This window comes from Drosophila guanche, unplaced genomic scaffold, assembly GCF_900245975.1.
Source record: "Drosophila guanche unplaced genomic scaffold, DGUA_6, whole genome shotgun sequence".
Lineage (NCBI taxonomy): Eukaryota > Metazoa > Arthropoda > Insecta > Diptera > Drosophilidae > Drosophila > Drosophila guanche.
Genome location: NW_022995765.1, coordinates 165,301 through 184,020, shown reverse-complemented (window position 1 = coordinate 184,020; position 18,720 = coordinate 165,301). Strand labels below are relative to the sequence as shown.

Sequence of the window (18,720 nt, the reverse complement as noted above, 5' to 3'; positions counted from 1 at the left end):
ATTTTCATATAGGAAAAATATTGTAGATTTAATTAACAGATTTCGAGGCTGCTAATACGTTGATTATTTTATTAAAGTAGGCTCTCAAAAGTCTTTACGAATATTTCTGTGAGCTCTGTAAGATCTAAACTTTCATCAGCTCTGAGGCAGTCCAAAAAGGTATTTTTAACACCCTTTTTCCCAGCTCCTTTTTTTTACTATTTTCCACTACTTTTCACTGCTTCAAACAACTTTTTGTTTGTACCCATTTGGTGCCTACAACTTTATCCTTATACACCGTTGATCCTCATTAAACTGCCAACATTCAACTTAATTAAAAACGTTTTCAGGCAACTGTCAACGGCTGGGCTTATCTCCATAATTTTCGCCACACTGAGCAGCAAAAATGGAAAAAAAAAGGAGGGACGGAGTGAATCGCAGATATGAATAAAAGTGAAGCGACCGCCCACAACTTTGTGAGACGAGTATGCAACGCCGCACAGTAGCCGGGAGGGGGCAGGGTGCACATCCAACCCCAGGCCAAAAACGGGCAACTGTGGCTGCCAACAGGCACAGCCAACGCGTCGCGTCGCTCAACACGTTAACAGATTTGGTCTTGTCTTGTTCAACCTGCCCCTGCCACAGAGACGCATGACGGACAGCTTCATATTGTTTGTTGCCTTGAGTAGGGCACACACTCTTGCGACATTTTACTGGCCTTTTTTTATAAATCATCATCATCATCGACAGAGCGTGGAAAGGCGGCCAATCGGAGCAGTGTTGGAACGGCAAGAAAAAGAGAGAGAGGGACAGTGGCTTGGGGGCACCCACCCGTTGCGTTCCGCATCAACTGACATCGTTTGTCAGCTTATATAAAACTAAACTCGTTGGCAAGATGTATGACCAGTTAGCCAGATTTGAAGAGCCAACACGCATGCTAAAACTCCACCCAGCTCCACCTCCCTCTTCAGCTCCAATTCCAAATCCATTTCCATTTTTTTCCATGTTCCCCGTTCGCTGCGGCTCATGCATAATTCATCCCAAAGAGCGAGCTGTGGAGTCTGTGACCATGTGTTGCACGCAACACGCTTCTCCGGGTGATTCATTCATCAATTTCTGTCAGTGACTTACACACGCCGGCTTACTCATCCACTCGACTTCGATATTCCTTTGGGCTCACTTCACTCACCTTTTGATCTCCGAAACGCATTTGCCGTCGCGCATTGCGACTAACATTCATACGACAGAGGAACATGCGATGCTCGCCCTCCACACTTGAGGCGCCACCAACAGCAGCACCACCAGCGACACCAGCAACGCTGCCATTGCTGGACGTTGAGTCGCCGCCAACGCCGATGCCGCCAGCAACGCTGCTGTTCGCCTGGCTGCCACCTGGCTGCGGTGGCACGTTCCGATTTAGCTCGGCCTGGATTGTTGCGTGATCCTGTTTGTCAATGATATCGTAAACGGAGTCACCATGTATCAGTAGATCCTCCTATAAGATGGGGAAGGGAGACAGAGTTAACATGAGCTTACACTGGACAGCAAAGAGCTTTGGTACTGGAGGAACTATTCGAGTTTTTATTGGATATTTGAATTTTTAAATATTGTCATATACATTTTTTTAGTCATAACAAAATAATTAAATGTTAATAAAACATGAACACAAAATTGTTGGAAAATGTATTTTACTCCACAACTGCGATGCTAAAGTTAAGTTAATACATTTTTTGGGCAAAGTTAAAAAATGTTTCAAGGGATTTTTCTCATAATAAATCAATTTATTAAATTTCGTTTATATTAAAAACGACTTAAGGCAATTCAAAATCAATTTGAATCAATTTTTATAATAAATACGTCTTAAGCTTCTTTTTTTTTAAATTGTACTCTAGTTTTTTTTAACTCTCTACCAATATCCCCACAGCTTACCAATATTTCCCCTATCCTCCTCTTGCATCTTACACCAAAATGTAAGCATTCGGAGTTCAAACATGAAGCTCTCTCTGCCAGCGCATCTTTGTGTCCGTTTAAGCCGATTAAGGATAATAAAACTTCGGTTTAATTAGTCAGTCGATTATTTTTATACCCGGTACTCGAAGAGTAAATAGGAAAAAAGTGAAAAAGGGGAACACACAGAACAAGCGTTTCCGACCCCACAAAGAATATACATATTCTTCATTAATATAAACAGCATCAATAGCCAAGTAGCCACGTCTGTCTGTCCGTCCGTCTTGTTGAGCGCCGGGATCTGAAGCTAGAGCCACCATAATTTTGCATCCAGGCTGTATGCTCACACTGTTACAAGTGTACTTCAAAATTTCGACCCCCGGGCCCTTCCGCCCCCTTCCGGTCGAAAATCTCCACAGCCACAATTTTGAAGGACCATTCTGTAGGGAAGGACCATATCTATCAGATCACCGAATTGGAATTGGAAAAAAAATTGTTTTAAAAACTACAAGGTACAGATGTACTACTGAGTACCGGGTATAACGGTCGCTTCTCGTTTTTTTAATTTGTTAATGATGTGTCAGCCACCAGTTGTTTGTGGCTTTGTGGCTTTCGCTCGCAATTGTTGCCGGTTTTTTGTTTATGTCATGTGCGATTATGATAGTTGACAATTATGGTCAGAAAGGCTGTCCGAAAGCACCTAATCAGTATAGTGGCAGATTTTGCGTTCAATGCTCAAGAGAGCCAAACGCCAAACTCTCTCAGATGAAGGCTCTCAATCCACTATACTGATTAGGCAGCCAGTTTTTACTCCATTTGACCACTCTATGAGTTGTTTGCTTAGTACCGAAAGACAGTTCGATAGACAGAGAGGGAGAGAACTTAACGAACGTTTGGCCAACTTCAAATGGAATGTGGTTTTTGTTGTTGATTGCCGTTATTGTAAGTTATTTATGTCACATGAAAATGTCAACTTGCTATGGAAAAATTCAAAAATCGAATTCAAATTATGATACACAAACAATAGCAGAACAACAGCAGCAACAACCTTAGAACCAGCATCGGTGGCCAAATTGGCTATTGGTAGTGCAACAACCGCAGCAATCAACAACCAACAATGTTGCCCAGATCTATCGACATTTTTGTCAGTTTGTTAATTAACTTTGTCTGTAGTTGTTGATGCTGTTGTTGGTTGTGGCTGCCGACGCTTTCTTACCGCTAACTAACTCTGAGCGTTTTCCACAAATTAAAAGGTTGGGCAATCCACTTTTGGTCCTGTCCTGTCTGCCCATGTGGCACACCAATTCCGTTTATTGTGTGCCCGTAATTATGCCAACATATAGCATACGAGTAAATTTATGAACTTCACTGACCATTTAGCTCGGTCTGCTACTGCTTGTGGGTGTCTCCCACTGCTCCACTCCCAGACAAAGACTGGTGCTCCGACTCCTCTGCACTCCTGATAAGGCCCGGCACAAAGGCCAAGAGGCTGTCAAATGCCATGTTTGCCAATTGGTAAACGTTTTTTTTTAAACCTTCTAGCTTTTGTCTTGTTCTTGTCTATCCGCCGAGTGCCTTTCAAGAAGCAGTCCCCATGCCACAAGAGAAGTTAAAAGAGGCAGCAGACTCTAGTTATTATTAAAGATTGTCTGACTGGCTAAAAAAAAACGAGGAGGGACGTGTGAGACGCTTCGTACGCGTCACATATAGTATACCTGGTACATTAAATTGTACATTATTTCTACATTTGTCATCTGTAGTTCTCGCGCCAACACCCTGCCCCAGTGACGCACACTGATTGATGTAAGGTGTGAAAGCGAGAGCGAATGAGCAACAGAAAAAAAACAAGCATACGAAAAGCCGCTGGACCAGGTGGGGGTAGAATCTGCAAAATAATTTCTTCATTCTGTCTATAATCATGATACATTCTAATCTGGTTTTTAGTTTTCTCTTATCTTCAAAATTGTGGAAGCAGCAGAATTTCGCCATTTGTGGAGGCGAGGCTAAATTTATAAATACACTTTTATCACAGCAGTCTGGAGGAAAAATTAGGTGGCTCTAGCTCTTACAGTCTCTAAGAACTAGATGGAAAAAAAGACGAACAGTCAGACATGGCTATGTCGACTCGGCTTGAAGAGCCCGACAATCACCTGGCACATACTGTACTGTAATCTAGCGTACCTTTGTCAATGTCTGGGCTGGCCGTGTAGAACGTAGATGTGTCACATGTGTGTGCTGAGATTTATTCAAATCTTTTGGCTTAAAGTGAAAGGCCACTCTGTGAGAGAGATATACGTTTATTTAGATATGTATAACCTTGCCATTTAACCAGCATAAACGTGCAATATACAAACCTTGAAACACGGCCAGCCTTCATTGACAACGTCAAACATCGCGACGCAGTCTTTAAGGAACTTTTGTGTGTGGTTTACACAAGCAACAAGGATTTATATAAGCTCAATTAATCGGGGGTCTTTTGGGTCTTTTGGGTTGCTAACTTGTCAACGGGATCAGCCACAACAGCAATAGCAAGCAGCAGCAGCACCCAACAACAGACAAAAACTTGGAAGAAATATGTTGCTGCCGCTGCTGCTGCTTCTGAGTCTATGACATGCTCTGACGACGACGACAGGCATCGTCGTTTGCCTGTTGTCGCTTGTCAGAGTTTTTATCACGGGTTGTAACAATTTTACGCCTTCAAGTAGAAGGAAATTCCAAAGAGAAAAAAATACACAACTAAACAAACCCAAAAAGATTCGCAAAACTTTGTGAAAAATTCTTACCATGGAATGACCCAAGTATTCGGCTGCATTATCCGATATATAGAGCAATTTGCCATTTTGTGTGAGCATCATCAGGAAGCCGGAAAGGGCCTGCAAGACAAATATTGAGTCGGGTGAGCATTGGATGTGTAAATGCAGATTAAATGATTGATCAAAGCAGGTCAGCAGATGTATTGTTCTTGAATGTTAACTGCAACTAAGAAGCATTCTAAAGCGTGAAAGTTTATGAACTTTATCTTTAAGAAAGCTTGCATAAATATGTAAGACCAAATAGATTACTTTTAAATGTTACTTTTCTAGCACTCGCTCTCTTACAATCTTTCCACTAACAGTCTAATTAGCATAAGTATATTACTTAATTAATCGCGGTTTCTAAATGTATAAAACAGATTTAGGGGCCTTTGCAGCACTGTAAAACTATAGAAAGTAATATGCATAAAGTTTGCAACAGAAAGCCAATCTTGGAAGCTCCAGCTAACTTTATTGTTTTATATTGGTATACATAAGTATTAATTAATTTTACCATTGGAAAATATGAAATTGTAAACTAAATTAGTTTATTTCAATTAAAACATTGGCTTAATTATACTTAAATTGCTTTCAATCTATTAAAGAGCATATCTGCATATTATTCTTTATTAACTTAATTGTGTAAAACATAATTACATCCACTGCCCCAAACTTAAATCTCATTAACAATCACCCAGACTGCTCACAACTCCCCAATTAACTGACTAATCCGAACCAACTTGTTATGAGACACTTTATATTTTTGTAAAAAAGAATTAAGAGCAGGAAAATATATAAATTGAATCTTGTGCTGGAAATGCAAATTCATTTTCGCGTCTGCACACTAATAAATTGTTAGCCTAAAAGCACTGTCTAGGCGCGCGTTGACAACTGACAAACGGAGAAAAAAATGGTGATAAAAAACAGTCCCAAGGAGAATCCACATAAAAGAGGGGGACAAAAAGTAAAAAGAGTAGTACTATGACTATAGCTATAAGTGGATGGATGGATACATACATATGTATGTACATAGTATTTAATTCAGTCACGACTGCGCAAAGGTAGGTAGATCAATCTCTGCCCGACTGGAGCAGTCAGTGCCAGGCAGGCAGGCAGCTCTTGACTGACTACTGTCTGCTCCTGTCTGGTTTTTGGGTTTGAGGCAAACCTTTTGCTTGGGTTCTTTTGTTTACGGCGAGCCATTTATTGTTTCGGCTCTTCTCGCTTTTGGCGCAGCAAGTGGCAGCGCAACCAAAAATGATTTCTGACTTATGATATGGTCGGCCAAGCTTTTATGCCATTAATAGAGTTGTTTTCCCGGGAACTTTCGGTTCTGTTGTCATTGCGATTGCTTAAATTGAGTTGTTTCTCTCGGTTTGCTGTGCACCTCCTGTCAGCCTAATCAAAATGTCTTTAAACCGGCCGAGGTTGGGTGGGGAAGCTGCAGAGGCTATGCCATTTTATGCAGATATTGCTGCGACCTCCCTAATTATCAACAGCCCCCCCCCCCCCCCCCCCCCACGATTGGATATGAATTGTATTGTCTTTCTTTTAAAATTCGAGGAATCATTGCTTACCTTTGAGAAGCCAATATTTGGTGTTGCTGTCTGATGATGATGGTGATGCATTGCATTGTGACGCTTAAAGACTGCAATGAAATCGGGGAAAAAAACGGAGAAACATTTTTCAAATTTTTTAAAATTAAAACTAATTAATTCAGTTTAAGTTTTGGGTCTAGGAGCAGGCGCGCCCAACGAGATCGGGAGATCCGTTTGAAGCGTCGCCAACCACTAAGTGGATGTGAGTATTTTCCCATGGCTGTAATTTATATGCACAAACCTCTGGCTTATTAAAAAACCCTCAAGGAAGTTTAGAGGTAGATCTTCTTTTTTTTCAGATAACTTAAGTATCTTACATCTGGTTGTAATAATCATTGTCATTATAAAAACCTGATAAATGCATATATAAAGTGAACCCTAACTCTTTGTGGTTTTAGCTTACCGTCTGGGAAATATTAATATGCGTTTTTTATTGCAACATTTTGACTCGGCTTGGTCGGTTTGAGTCAGTTTGGTTCCTTGAGAAAAAAAAAAGTTAAATTGTGTCGAGTAGTGTAGCTCTTGCTGAGCTGGCAATTGTTCGATGCATTTAATTGCTATTTTATTGATTATATTCCAAAAACAATGAGCAACCAATACTTTGTTTTGTGTGGCTCGCAAAAACAAGTGAATCACAAAAAGAAAATGTGTCATTGTCATTTAGAGAGGCAGCAGCAGCACAACAGCAACATCAGGCAGCGATCTCCTATGCAATTGCAGTTTTGCAGCTGCATTTGCAGGCTCAATCAAGATCAATTATTTTTCAAACACCACGAGATACGATACTCCCGCACCTGGTAAACAAAACAGAGAAAAAAAAGCACTGCCAAAAACAAAAGAAAGAAACGGCCACAAAGTCAGCATCATCTTGGCTCAACAGCAGCAGCGGCGGTGGCAACAGCGGCAACCGGAACTGGTAATTTTATTGAACTTGAACAGAAAGGCCATGAATGCATGCGGATTTTCGTCGGGTTTTAATTTCCACTTCGCTCCACTCCTCTGCATCTGCACTATACAATACGAATACTCAGAAATCCGTGTTGCCAAGAAGTCTATCGTTGGTGTATTTCGTTCCAACCCCTTGCCAACCGTTAATGGGGTGTGGCAGACAGTTTAATGCTTTTCGACTTAACTTTTGGTGCACAAGGGCAAGGTAATGTTGTTGCTGCACAGGCTTTTGAAAATATCTTCGTATAGCGACATGTAACAATGTGAAACTGAATTTGTTGATCAATTATTTGTATGATAAATGGGCTGCAAAAAAAGTTATAATGACTGTGAGCTGAAGCTGCTGGGAAATCAAACTTTTCCAAGTTCTCATCTGAGAGCTGAGTATTTTCATTCAAGGTGCCTATACACCTACATATACAGTCAGACATAAAATATGTCAATTAAACACTTTGAGGTAGTTAAAATATGTTAACAATGTATAATTATTTTGCAATAAAACCTTTCCAATTATTTTGATCGAAAATATCTGCATACTCTGACAGAACTGAATAGTCGACTGTCCTGTATTTTTTAATTATGTAACAAGTAATTTCGTACCAGAAAATTAATTATATTTTCTCACCTGATTTAGAAATATTCTTTCATAAGTATGTACATATTTATGGCTGCGCATGATTGTACTGGGTGGACAAATTAATATTCGGTGGGGTCTTGGTTATTGTACAGTGGGTTATACGTGAAGGGGCGGCTTCAATGCGAGTCGGTAATGAATACGCGTGCGTTTGCTCTCAGCTTGAATTTTCTACCTGACCCAACGTGAAGAAGAGAAGCCGAGAACGAAAAGGGAATCGAAAGATACGCACTCTCGTGCATGCATGAGGTGTTACAGCTATGTTTTGTGCATAGGCGAAAACAGAAACAATTTTCATAGGTGTTTAAGCACACAGTGATGTGCATATGAAGTGCGGTAGGCGCTAGTATCTCAACAAAATCACTATAAATATTGAAGTAAGGCATACATACATGTGTAAGTACATACATACAGTAATAAAAAGATATCTACATACATGATGACCAATGAACCAAAGCAACTGTAATGTGCTAGTTTATTGATTTTAGAGATTAATCAATTATACTGGCGCTGCCGATTCCAAACCTGTAACAAAAGCGAAAAATGGATCATCGAAAGATGATGCTGCCCATGTGCCAGATTAACTCTTTGCTATGAATTTAAAATCACACATACTAGGCACACTGATAACTATTTTTAGTCGCTGATCACTGGCAAATATCACAATACTAAATGTTTGCCAATTATACCGGCTTTCGTTCGATTCAAGCTTCCACCGTGGGCTCAAGCAAGGCGCAGAAAAGTTAAGATTCTTATTGTATTGAAAACTTAATTTCGATTTATAAATATGTATTTCATTAATCGCGACTATCTTGGGAGCCACACCCACATGCTAGTAGGCCACCGCCAGAGAGAGAGAGAGAGAGAGTTTTCGATGGAGGTGAACTGAGAGCAAAAGAATGAATCTATTGAACTTGGGTTGGTGAATACAATAAGAAACAAGGAGGAACATAAGACGCTTCGTACGCGTCACAACTTTTATACCCAGTACTCAGACAGAATATATGTATGTACAGTCATGTACATATGACAACCCATGGGGCTGAGCGTTAAATTCTCATATGGCTGCCACAACCGAACCGAAAAAACGTCAGTGGTTCAAATGCTAGTAATGATAATTACATAACAGCATGTCCAGCAGCCTGCTTAGGATTTTCAGACTCAACAACCGATAACAAAGTACCCAAAGAGGAAAATTTAATAATTGCCTGCAAAAGACAGATCTTAAATAAAGTTAAAACATGTTTAAAAAAAAAATATATATGTATGTATACTTGTACTTTTTTTTAAATGTAACATTTTCACTTTTTTTATACATCTGTCATCTAAATCACTTCTCATGCCAACACTGCCTTTTAGCTTGCCCCCTCCCCCAGATGTTCCACCAGAGCAGCACACTTCGAAATTTTGAAATAAACTGGTAGCAGTGTGTAGCAATCTGGATACACCAGGCGCTCATCGAGACGGACGGACGGACAGAAAGACATGGCTTTTTTATATACTTCTATGCGTTACATACATACTCTTTCGAGAACAAATACAATAGGGTTTATTTATTCTTCGAATACAGGGTACAAGGTAAAAGGCGCATTCGATGGCGTGCCAATATTAACACAATTTGTGACTGTATACATAAATATGTATGCTATTAAACAGTGCAATGACAATGGACAATAACAACAGCCGTGGCACGGCAGCCAGCAGTCCGCAAAACACACACCCAAATAATACAGCAAAGATGCAGGCCAACAAAACGCCGACAATTTCTCACACTTAACCAAAAGACAGGCACAGATAGGAGAAAGGGAGGGCAAGCGAAAAAAGAAAAGGCAGTACTTAACTTTAATTTTTTGCAATTTGTAGAACACATAAATCGCACATTTTGATTTATCGCAATATTTATAGCAATGCCAGGCAGACGCTCGTTGTTACCATTGCAATTGTGAAATTGCCTGGCCCCAGCAGACCGGGTCTAGGCCACAGGTTGGAGGAGTTAGATGCTTAGTGCTTGGTGCTACGGAAACCATGGCATGCCCATTGATCTGCAATAGTTTCGCGCAAAAACCGAGTTCACACGGGTTCTCCTCTTGGGTTTCTGTCTGCGCCGAGATGCGAGCCGAGAGTTAAGAGTTTTTCGAGTCTTGTGTGTGTTATCTATGGTACCGCACAACGCTAATTTGAAAAACAATTTTCGTAATTATACCAAAAAAAAAAAAAAAAACAGCAGAAATTTGCAAGTAAAGAGCGAACGATCTTGTTCGGTTGCGCGTTGACCTGCGAGCATGCGCATTAAAGGAGGATAGGATCCTTCATCTCCTCCTTTGGTATCGAGGCATCAAAGGGGCTCCTCTGCTCTTGGGGCAATTTTTTCCCGCCTGGGTGCATGCGTAGACGCTTAGGCAATTACTTGGCCAAGAACAATTTCAGTCGCAGTCGCAATTGCAATCACAGGGGGAGCGCGCATGATAGAGGGACACCCGACATTTGAATGATGTTGATTTAAACCGAGCATAGCGAATAGTTGTTTTTATTCCAACCTAAGCTAAGCGAAAGCCAACCCAGCCAGGCGGTGGGTCTCAATCTTTCCTTCGCGGACTCTCGAGCGCCCCCAATCTTGGCCATACAATCTCCATCTACATCGGCTCATGACTCATGAATATTCAATCAACGTGCAGCCAATTATCAGCATGCATATATGCAACGGGCTTTCAGGGGGCATTCAGGGGGATTTCAGGGACTCTCTGGGGACTTACCTTGTTGAAAATAGTTGGCTTTTCGCACATACACACAGACGAGCGCCATCAGCTGCAGCTGCGAGAGACGCTGGCGCGTCGATTGCGGCAATGGCAGCAGATCCCTCAGATTTGCTATCTCGGCATTTATAAGATCGCGTCGCATCTTCGAGGCGCCCTTGGTAGATTTGTTGGCATCGAACCTGCAGAACAGAGAATATCACTTGATTAAGAGAGGCAACAAAATAAGGAAACAATTAGATTATATGAAAATGTTCAAAGCTACAGATTAATAAGCGGACACACAGCACAAACACACGAGAGAAGAGCGGACACTGCAGTCACACCAACCCAGCGGACACCATAGAAATCAGCCGCCGGACCGAACCGTGTCTGGCAAATGTTTTCACAGCCGTCTACTCGAGTGTGTTCCACTGTACCACTGTGAGAGTGTCTCCTTAGCACTGCCAGTCTGTCCGCTTTAACCCACTGGGCAACTGTGTAGTGAGATTATTATAGAATTTGTTGAAAGTTTTGTTTTAGATTCAGGCTTAATTGATAAATACCTACAAAAATGGAATATGGGTAAATCGAACAATTGTGATTCTTTAAGAATATCGGTTCTTATAATTAATGTTAAAGACTTCTGGGAATTGTAAGTGAATTTCTAGGGAATTTCTAAGACATTTTTCGAAATTTTTTAAGTTTTTTCTCTAACTTTCAGTTATCAATAATTTCGCATTTATTATGAAGTGATTCTCGTAGCACAACATTGCAACAATGGGTTAAGGATGGATCGAACATACCAAAAGAACGAAAATTCCCGATGCATAAATAACTCATCGCGCATTTAAAAATCATGCAGCAAGCAGTACAGTAAGTTGTGACTGTTGCTGTTGGTTGTTGCTGTTTTCGTTGGTGCAATTGTGCAAGTAGGTTGGAGCTGTGGTCAATTCGCTGGTTGGTGGGTCTGTTGGTTAGGTCTGTTCACTCGTTATACTTGTTGCGGCAAGCTACACAAACGTTTAGCAGCACTGTGTCCGTTTGCGTACTTTTTGTGAGCATATTACTTACAAGGTTGAATTCATAAATCATAAATTTGTCTTTTTATGCAGCCCGGCGTCTGCGTTCGCCCGGCGCTGACTTATTTATGCTGACGTCGATCGGGCCATTGTTGTTGTGCTGTGGTGCCGGTGGGAGGGGACTGCGATGTTGTTTGCAGAGCCAGAGCTTTGATAAATATTGGTAATATTGTTGTAATAACAACGCCGGTTTTGGATTACGGTTTTGGTCTCGAGCCGTTGTCGACTGTCTGCCATTTCTGCCGCTGTTATTGCCTCTAAATGGCCATGTTAACATTTAAAACAATCTCACTGGCATTCCGTGTGTAGCCGCTTAAGTTTTGCATGCAACCAGCCAGAGAGGCTGGTCATCCACAGGCCTGCGGAGCTGTCTCGCAATCGCCTTCTGGCTTTGAAATATTCATCACCTCTTTCCCTCTCTGTCTGTGCGTCTTGGCCATAATAGAACACTTTTGGTTGGGGCCAAGAATTGAGTGGTCGAGTGGTTTGGCGCACACATTTAAGTCAAGGTGATTTTTACAATTAAAATGAATATTGATTCAAAGGCTGCGATTGTTCGCTCCTCTGTCCTGACATTTGTGGTGCAGAAGAAGGGCGATTGGGCGATAAAGGGGCAGACAAGAGCATACGCCAGTTCTTAACTGTAGCACGTTTGAACACTTTTAAGAAGCAACTGGGGTGCACCAGATACCTTTTACCCATCACTTTTTTCCAATTAGCTGCTTGCAAAAGCTTTGGAAATTTGATTTTCCCCGCTGACTATTTGTGGAATAATTAATAAGCCTAGCAAATATTTTTCATAAACAAGATGCCATCCTTTCGTAATGCATGACAAAACAAAAAAAAAATCAACAAAATTAACCGCAACTAAATAAAGCGCCAAAAACGTGTTAACGGCCAAGCGGCTAAAGATTTAGCTGGATAACAGCGGACTTGGGGGAGGCTTTTGCTGCATGCAATCTACATCAAAATTTATCTGAGTGAGCGAGACATGTCAACATTTCTTAATATCTATCGCTACTTTGAAATCTGAACTAAGCAGCATCAACGTGTTGCCGTTGGATGATTCTCTCCTGCTGCTGTTTTTCTTGTGTCAACTACTGTAAAAGTTGTTGTTGCTAATTAAAAGCATAAACACGATTCTTAGCGAGGCGTCAGCAGCAGCAACGAGGAGGCAACAGCCTGCAGGCCGAGTGTGGGATCAGCCACTGCCCCGAAGACCCACAGCTCGTTGGTAGAGACTCGCAACCACAGAGTCACAGAGCCACATGTTTTAATCTCAGACTGGGCATCCTTTGGTGAACCACTCGGAAGATCTTAATCAAGCCAGGACCCAGCAGCTAAACTGGCTGGCGTACATACAACGCTACAACTAGATAAACCTTCTAGCTACCAAAAAACTGTAAAGCCGTGCTCTGTAGAAATTAAACACAAATCTTGTTCCAGTTCGATGCGAATGATATGCCAAAATGGCAAGCGCAAGTCGCTCACTAATTAGCCCATAACACGGGAAAGAGAGACTAGAGAGAGAGAGAGAAAGAGAGACCAGACCCTCGAAACATAATGCCAGAACTATTAACTAAAATTAATTTTAAATGCGCATGGGGCGGTGGTTTGTATCTTCTCTGTGAGTGATTTTAATGGCGCTGGGGTCCGCTCAGAGCGCCATCGTTAAAATTTGTGCAGCAAATAAATCACAAGAACGCTGAGGCAAGGACTCCCTCTCAAACCTCACAGGAGAAGGTAGAAGGAGTCGAGTTTTAATATGCATCAGGGGCGTCAGTCGAGGGCCACAGCCCCAGACCAAATATGCCAGAGATACCAGAGACTAGAGACTACCAGTGACTAAAACATCGAGTTCAATTCGAGCCGAGAGTCAGTCAATACCAATTGCAGGCCAAGAGAAACACGAAATTTGCGAACATCTTCGAGCGTCTTGTCTAGGTAAAGATATCTCTTTCTCTCCCTTTTGTTTCTCTGCTATCTCTCTGTCTCTGTCTGTGTGTGTGTGTGTGTAATTTGGGCGAGTTTATTTGCCTTATTCCCACGATATAGTTTAGCCAAGGTATTCGGCTTGCGGGCACCTCTAATGTTTACTACCTCCATCTGCAGAACAAAAAATAGTGCAGTACGGCGTATAATGAATGCCAGACCCAGAGCTCTCAAACTGATGGGCAGCTCTGCTTAGTACAACTTGGAGCCGAGTCTGAGATCGTTGGGTAACCTTAAACCTCAGCCTGAACTGTACCCACACCGAGACCTGAGTAAAATTAATTGCCTTGGCGACGAGCCACACAATGCATTTCCATTTTTCGGTTTCCTTATAATCCTTTCTTGGAATTCTGCGTGAGAAACACTTGTTTGGGGAACGTTCTCCTACTTCCTTAGCCTTGTGGCTTATTGTATTCTGCGTAAGTCAGTGGCAGTAATCGATACATTTTGCCACACCTACACACACACACCCACACACACCTACAAATTTGAATAGGGGCGACGATAGAACACAAAGAAAAACGAGAAGGGACGTGTGAGACGCTTCTTACGCGTCACAACTTTTATACCCGGCACTCAGTACTACATCTGCACCTTAGCGGTTTTTTTGTAAAATTTAACATTTTTTCTTCATCTTTCATCTACATCTACAACACTTCTCAAACCAACACTCTCCTTTAGCTCGCTCCCCTTCCCTAGACCCACACACTGCAGACTCGCGCCAGAGGCAGTGGCCTCACACAGCAGAAGCAGAGTGTGAATGAGAGAATGTGAAAAAGAAAATATAAGCTGCGGGACGGGGTTTGTTTAGCCACTGCAAATTAATTTCTTCATTCTGGCTATAATAATGATCCAATCCAATGATCCAATCGAATCCCAATTTGGTGATCTAATAGATATGGCCATTCCCTACAGAATGGCGTTTTTAGTTTTCTTTTTTCTTCAAAATTGTAGATTTGGGAGGTTTTCGCCCTTCTGGAGGGGCGGAAGGAGGCGTGGCTTATTTTTGAAATACACTTGTAACAGTGTGAGCATACATAAGTCTGGATGCAAAATTTGCTGGCTCTAGCTCTTATAGTCTCTGAGATCCAGGCGCTCATAAGGACGGACGGACCGACAGACACACATGGCTCAATCGACTCGGCTATTGATGCTGATCAAGAATATATATACTTTATGGGGTCGGAAACGTTTCCTTCTATGCGTTACATACAACCGTTATTCGCACAAATACAATATACCCTATAAAATAACCCTATACAAATGTAGGATAACGAAGCTGTGAAAAAAGCTGCACAAAAAAAAAAGAGCTGGCTGACTTATGTTGGCCATCTAACAACCAGGGGTTTCTCAGCGGTTGCGGCCTTTAGCAAAATTATATGGCAGGCCATAGAGTAAGAATATGCCTCAGATGTATATTAATGGAGGTGGAGCAGCAGCAAGAGCAGCAGGCCCGAGCACACTGGGTGAACATAGAGATGGACGAAGATCCACATGCCTACATTACGTAGTGCAGCTTAGCAGTGAAGAAGAGGACTGCGAAGGTAAATCTTTCGATGAGCTGTCATTCAGTTGAGAACTCTGATGAAATGGATAAATGTGCCTAAATAGATATTTAAGGAGCTCATTTTGGGATACATTTGCAGAGAGATTCTTAGGATAAAGGGCATCGAGAACGTATCAAAAGTATAACCAAATCAACTCCTGCGCATTTCCACTTATACAAAACATAAACAAAAATCTCACAAGCCACAAGGACAGCCACAAATATATGTCCCGAATCTCTTACCACGAAATCCTTTAATCAAGTCAATCAATTGGCAGGAGCTACTAGTTTTGTGTGTGTTGGCCATATAATTTATTGCACTCAAAAGTCCATAATGCATTCTGGCAGTCGGGCAGGGGCTACTGTGCTTATTTTGACGCTATATGCCAGTATATATATTTGTAAGAATCAAAAATCACAACCACAACATATCAAGCTACATCGCAACAGTTCATGCCACATCACACTGAGAGGAAACCGGAGCTGAAATTTTCATTGCCTCAAAAAATAAAAGAATTCAAGTGGCTACCGTTGAAGCTCCGGTTAGGTTTGGTTTGGGTTCTCCTTGTCGGTTATATGTTTGATTGGAATCTTACCCACAATTTAATGATGGACTGCCAAAAGCACACTTCGATGATGATGATGACGGTTCGGTTCAGCCTGGACATGGACAACCAGCGGGAACTGTCTGCTGTCTGTTGCCACCGCCGACGCCGCCGCATAATTTTTCATATTTTTATGATTTGTAGCTACCGGGTACTAAACCCGTTCCGTTCCTGTTTCTTTTTTTTGCCTACCCATGGAGTCTCTGCTACCGTTGCTGCATTTGCTTTCGATTATCTTAATTTGCGTGCGAACTGAGTTTTTTCCTCCAGTTCTCTCTTCTTTCTCCTGCAAAGCATAAGCCAAACCCCAGATTGTGTGTGTACGGAAATTTTCCCATGACTTCGGCTCTTTGGGGTTCTTGGTCCGAGATATTGGGTCTCGGCTCTGGCTCAGGCTTTGAGTCTTTATGTGCCCGGCGGTGTCTTGGCCAGAAATTACCCCAACTATGCGGCTGCTGCTACTTCTCGACTCTTCTTGGAGCCTGAGACTCGACTCGGGATTGATGGTTAGCTGAGGCTCCGACTGCTGCACTTTACCGTCAGGGCAATTAGCAAAAGGATGCCGCAATTAAATAATTTGGCAAACCTCGAAGGGAAAAAGCTTTTCTTACCTCGAGGTGCAGGCGGCGTGCTTATCGAGTGGATAAATGCAGCGAACATAAAAGTGGATAAAATATTGATCAAACAAATTAGTTGAATCAACCAAAGTTCTCTCAGAAAATTAAAGATTAAAGGCTTCAAACAGTCAGTCAAACATGTTTTCCCAGTGTACATGCTTATATCTGGTGCAACAATCACTTCACCCAATAACAAAACTTGGACTGGTAAATAGCTCCTGCGCTGCTGAACTGCTCGATTTTCTCGTGAAATGTGTTAATGAAATTAGCAGCATAAAATTGCTGTCAGAGCGGGCCCTAACATACGGCGTGTGTTGTGTTACAGATACAAAACAAAAAATTGTATCTGTATCTGATGGGGTTGCATGCTAAGTGGCAAAATTAACACCATTGGCACAGGCCCCAAACACACACAAAAACACACAGAAGATCCACACACCAAACGTAGCAACTGTTTCGGTTAGTTTCACCTCAGGAAGCAGCGCTAGATTTACGTCCACCCCTCTACCTCTATCCCCTACTCCTCTACACTCCCTCTACCTCTGCCCTACCTCTCCATCAACCTCCTATACCACTCTCCTTTGACTCTGGCTTTTCCTTGGCTTTGGTTTGGTTTCCTTCTGCGAGGTTTGTTGACTCGACTGCTGCCACTGCCACTGCCACTGCCGCTGAAGGTGTTAAAAACAACAAAACAGCAAAGTTTTCTACGTCTTTTTTAATTAGTGTCGTTTATTATTTAGATCATATTGGTATAGTTTTCGTTTCGTTGTTTAACGGTTGTTTCTGTTTCAGTTTTGTGTTGGCATTTGTTGTTCGAGCTTGAAAAATATTTATAGAAATCTTCGCGAGCCGTTTGTTCTTTTTGCTAAGATTACAAACAAAATTTGTATTTGTATCTCTAGCTGTATCTGTAGCAGAGCGAGTGCTGCTTTCACGAGGGCATAATGAACGCTTTTAAGTTTTTATGAATTTTAAAAATTTGTTGTGTTGATTGGTGTGTTTTTTATGGGCAAACAGCGCATGTAGCAAATGAATGAAGTGCGCTTAAATAGTAATATAAATTGATTTATTTTGATATTTATTTTCTAGAATTTGTACCCAGAAAGATATAGAAAGGGTATAGGTTTGTTTAGCTGACTGTATTGTACATCTATGTAATTAATTTTGTAAGCACTTATAAAATAATCACTCGCAAAATAGGATATTTTAGTTTTCTCAGAAATTTATTTTGCGTCAAAATACTCTTGCCATGAGATATTTATTTTAATTTAATTTCCCCAATCAATTCGCGAAAATTCTTAACAGTCACGTTCCTCCCATATCCTTCTCACTATCATGATGATACTTCGAACATCTGCGAAAATATGAATTAATTGATTTTCAGGAAAGACTTCGCTCCTTGCCTTTCTTCCTGCTCGATCTGCGTGTTTTCTCCTCGTCACCGTCTCGAACTTATCAATCAATACAAAATGGTCTAATTTCTCTGGCTATGCCAGCAGCAAATGTTACACCCACCCACAAAAGGTAGCAGCCAACGGTACACACAGTTCCTTGAAACCCGAAAAACAAAGAGCAGGAGGCATCAACAACATCACACGTGAGTTTTACACATTTCAGAAGCAAACCCGGCAGTCAGCCATATAGATGTGCCTAACTCTCCGCCATAATGTTTTTTTTTTTGGTTGCTGGTAGTGGGCAGACTTTTTTGTGGATCTTTTGTAGTCGTTGTCGTCGCTCGCCGTCGTCGTCTTCGTAGACGTCCGATTGCCAACGTGGTAATGTCAATCGCAAACTGTGCGGTTTTAACTTAACTTATGGCAAAACATTTGAAGCACTAATTAATTGGAGCTAAATAAAATGGCACAGCATCTTCAGTTGCAGTTCGAGATACTGCAAACAGCTACAGCTACAGCTTCAACCTCCTTAGCAGTCGTTGCTACAGTCTATGCTACAGTCTCCGCTCCACTCTCAACTCCAGTCTCAGCTAAAGCCCACAGCTCACAGTGAATTTTGCGCGTTTTTTGTTGGCGCTGTACGGGTACGCAGACAGGATTGAAGCTGGCTGAGAAGATTACGAAGGCCAGATAAATGCGAACTACAAGTTGCCAATACAAGAGGCCATTAAAACCGGCAGCTGAGCATCCTCAGCAGCAGCAGAAGAGAACACTAACCGAAAGCAACAAAAAAAAGTGAAAATCGGCAAAGAAATCCGATGAAGAGGAAACCGAAAGGAGTACTTTTCGGCACA

The 18,720-nt window shown here is 41.7% G+C and overlaps 1 protein-coding gene across 1 annotated transcript in view; it reads right to left on the bottom strand.

The window, feature by feature from the left end:
- Positions 1-18,720, bottom strand: part of LOC117591107 — a 32,295-nt gene that overhangs the window by 9,379 nt on the left and 4,196 nt on the right. The window contains exons 3-6 of the mRNA XM_034284209.1: positions 10,652-10,833; positions 6,296-6,366; positions 4,710-4,799; positions 1,169-1,474 (exon numbers count right to left, since the gene is read on the bottom strand). Coding sequence (XP_034140100.1) covers positions 1,169-1,474; positions 4,710-4,799; positions 6,296-6,366; positions 10,652-10,833 — 649 coding nt within the window. The remainder of the gene's footprint in view (positions 1-1,168; positions 1,475-4,709; positions 4,800-6,295; positions 6,367-10,651; positions 10,834-18,720) is intronic.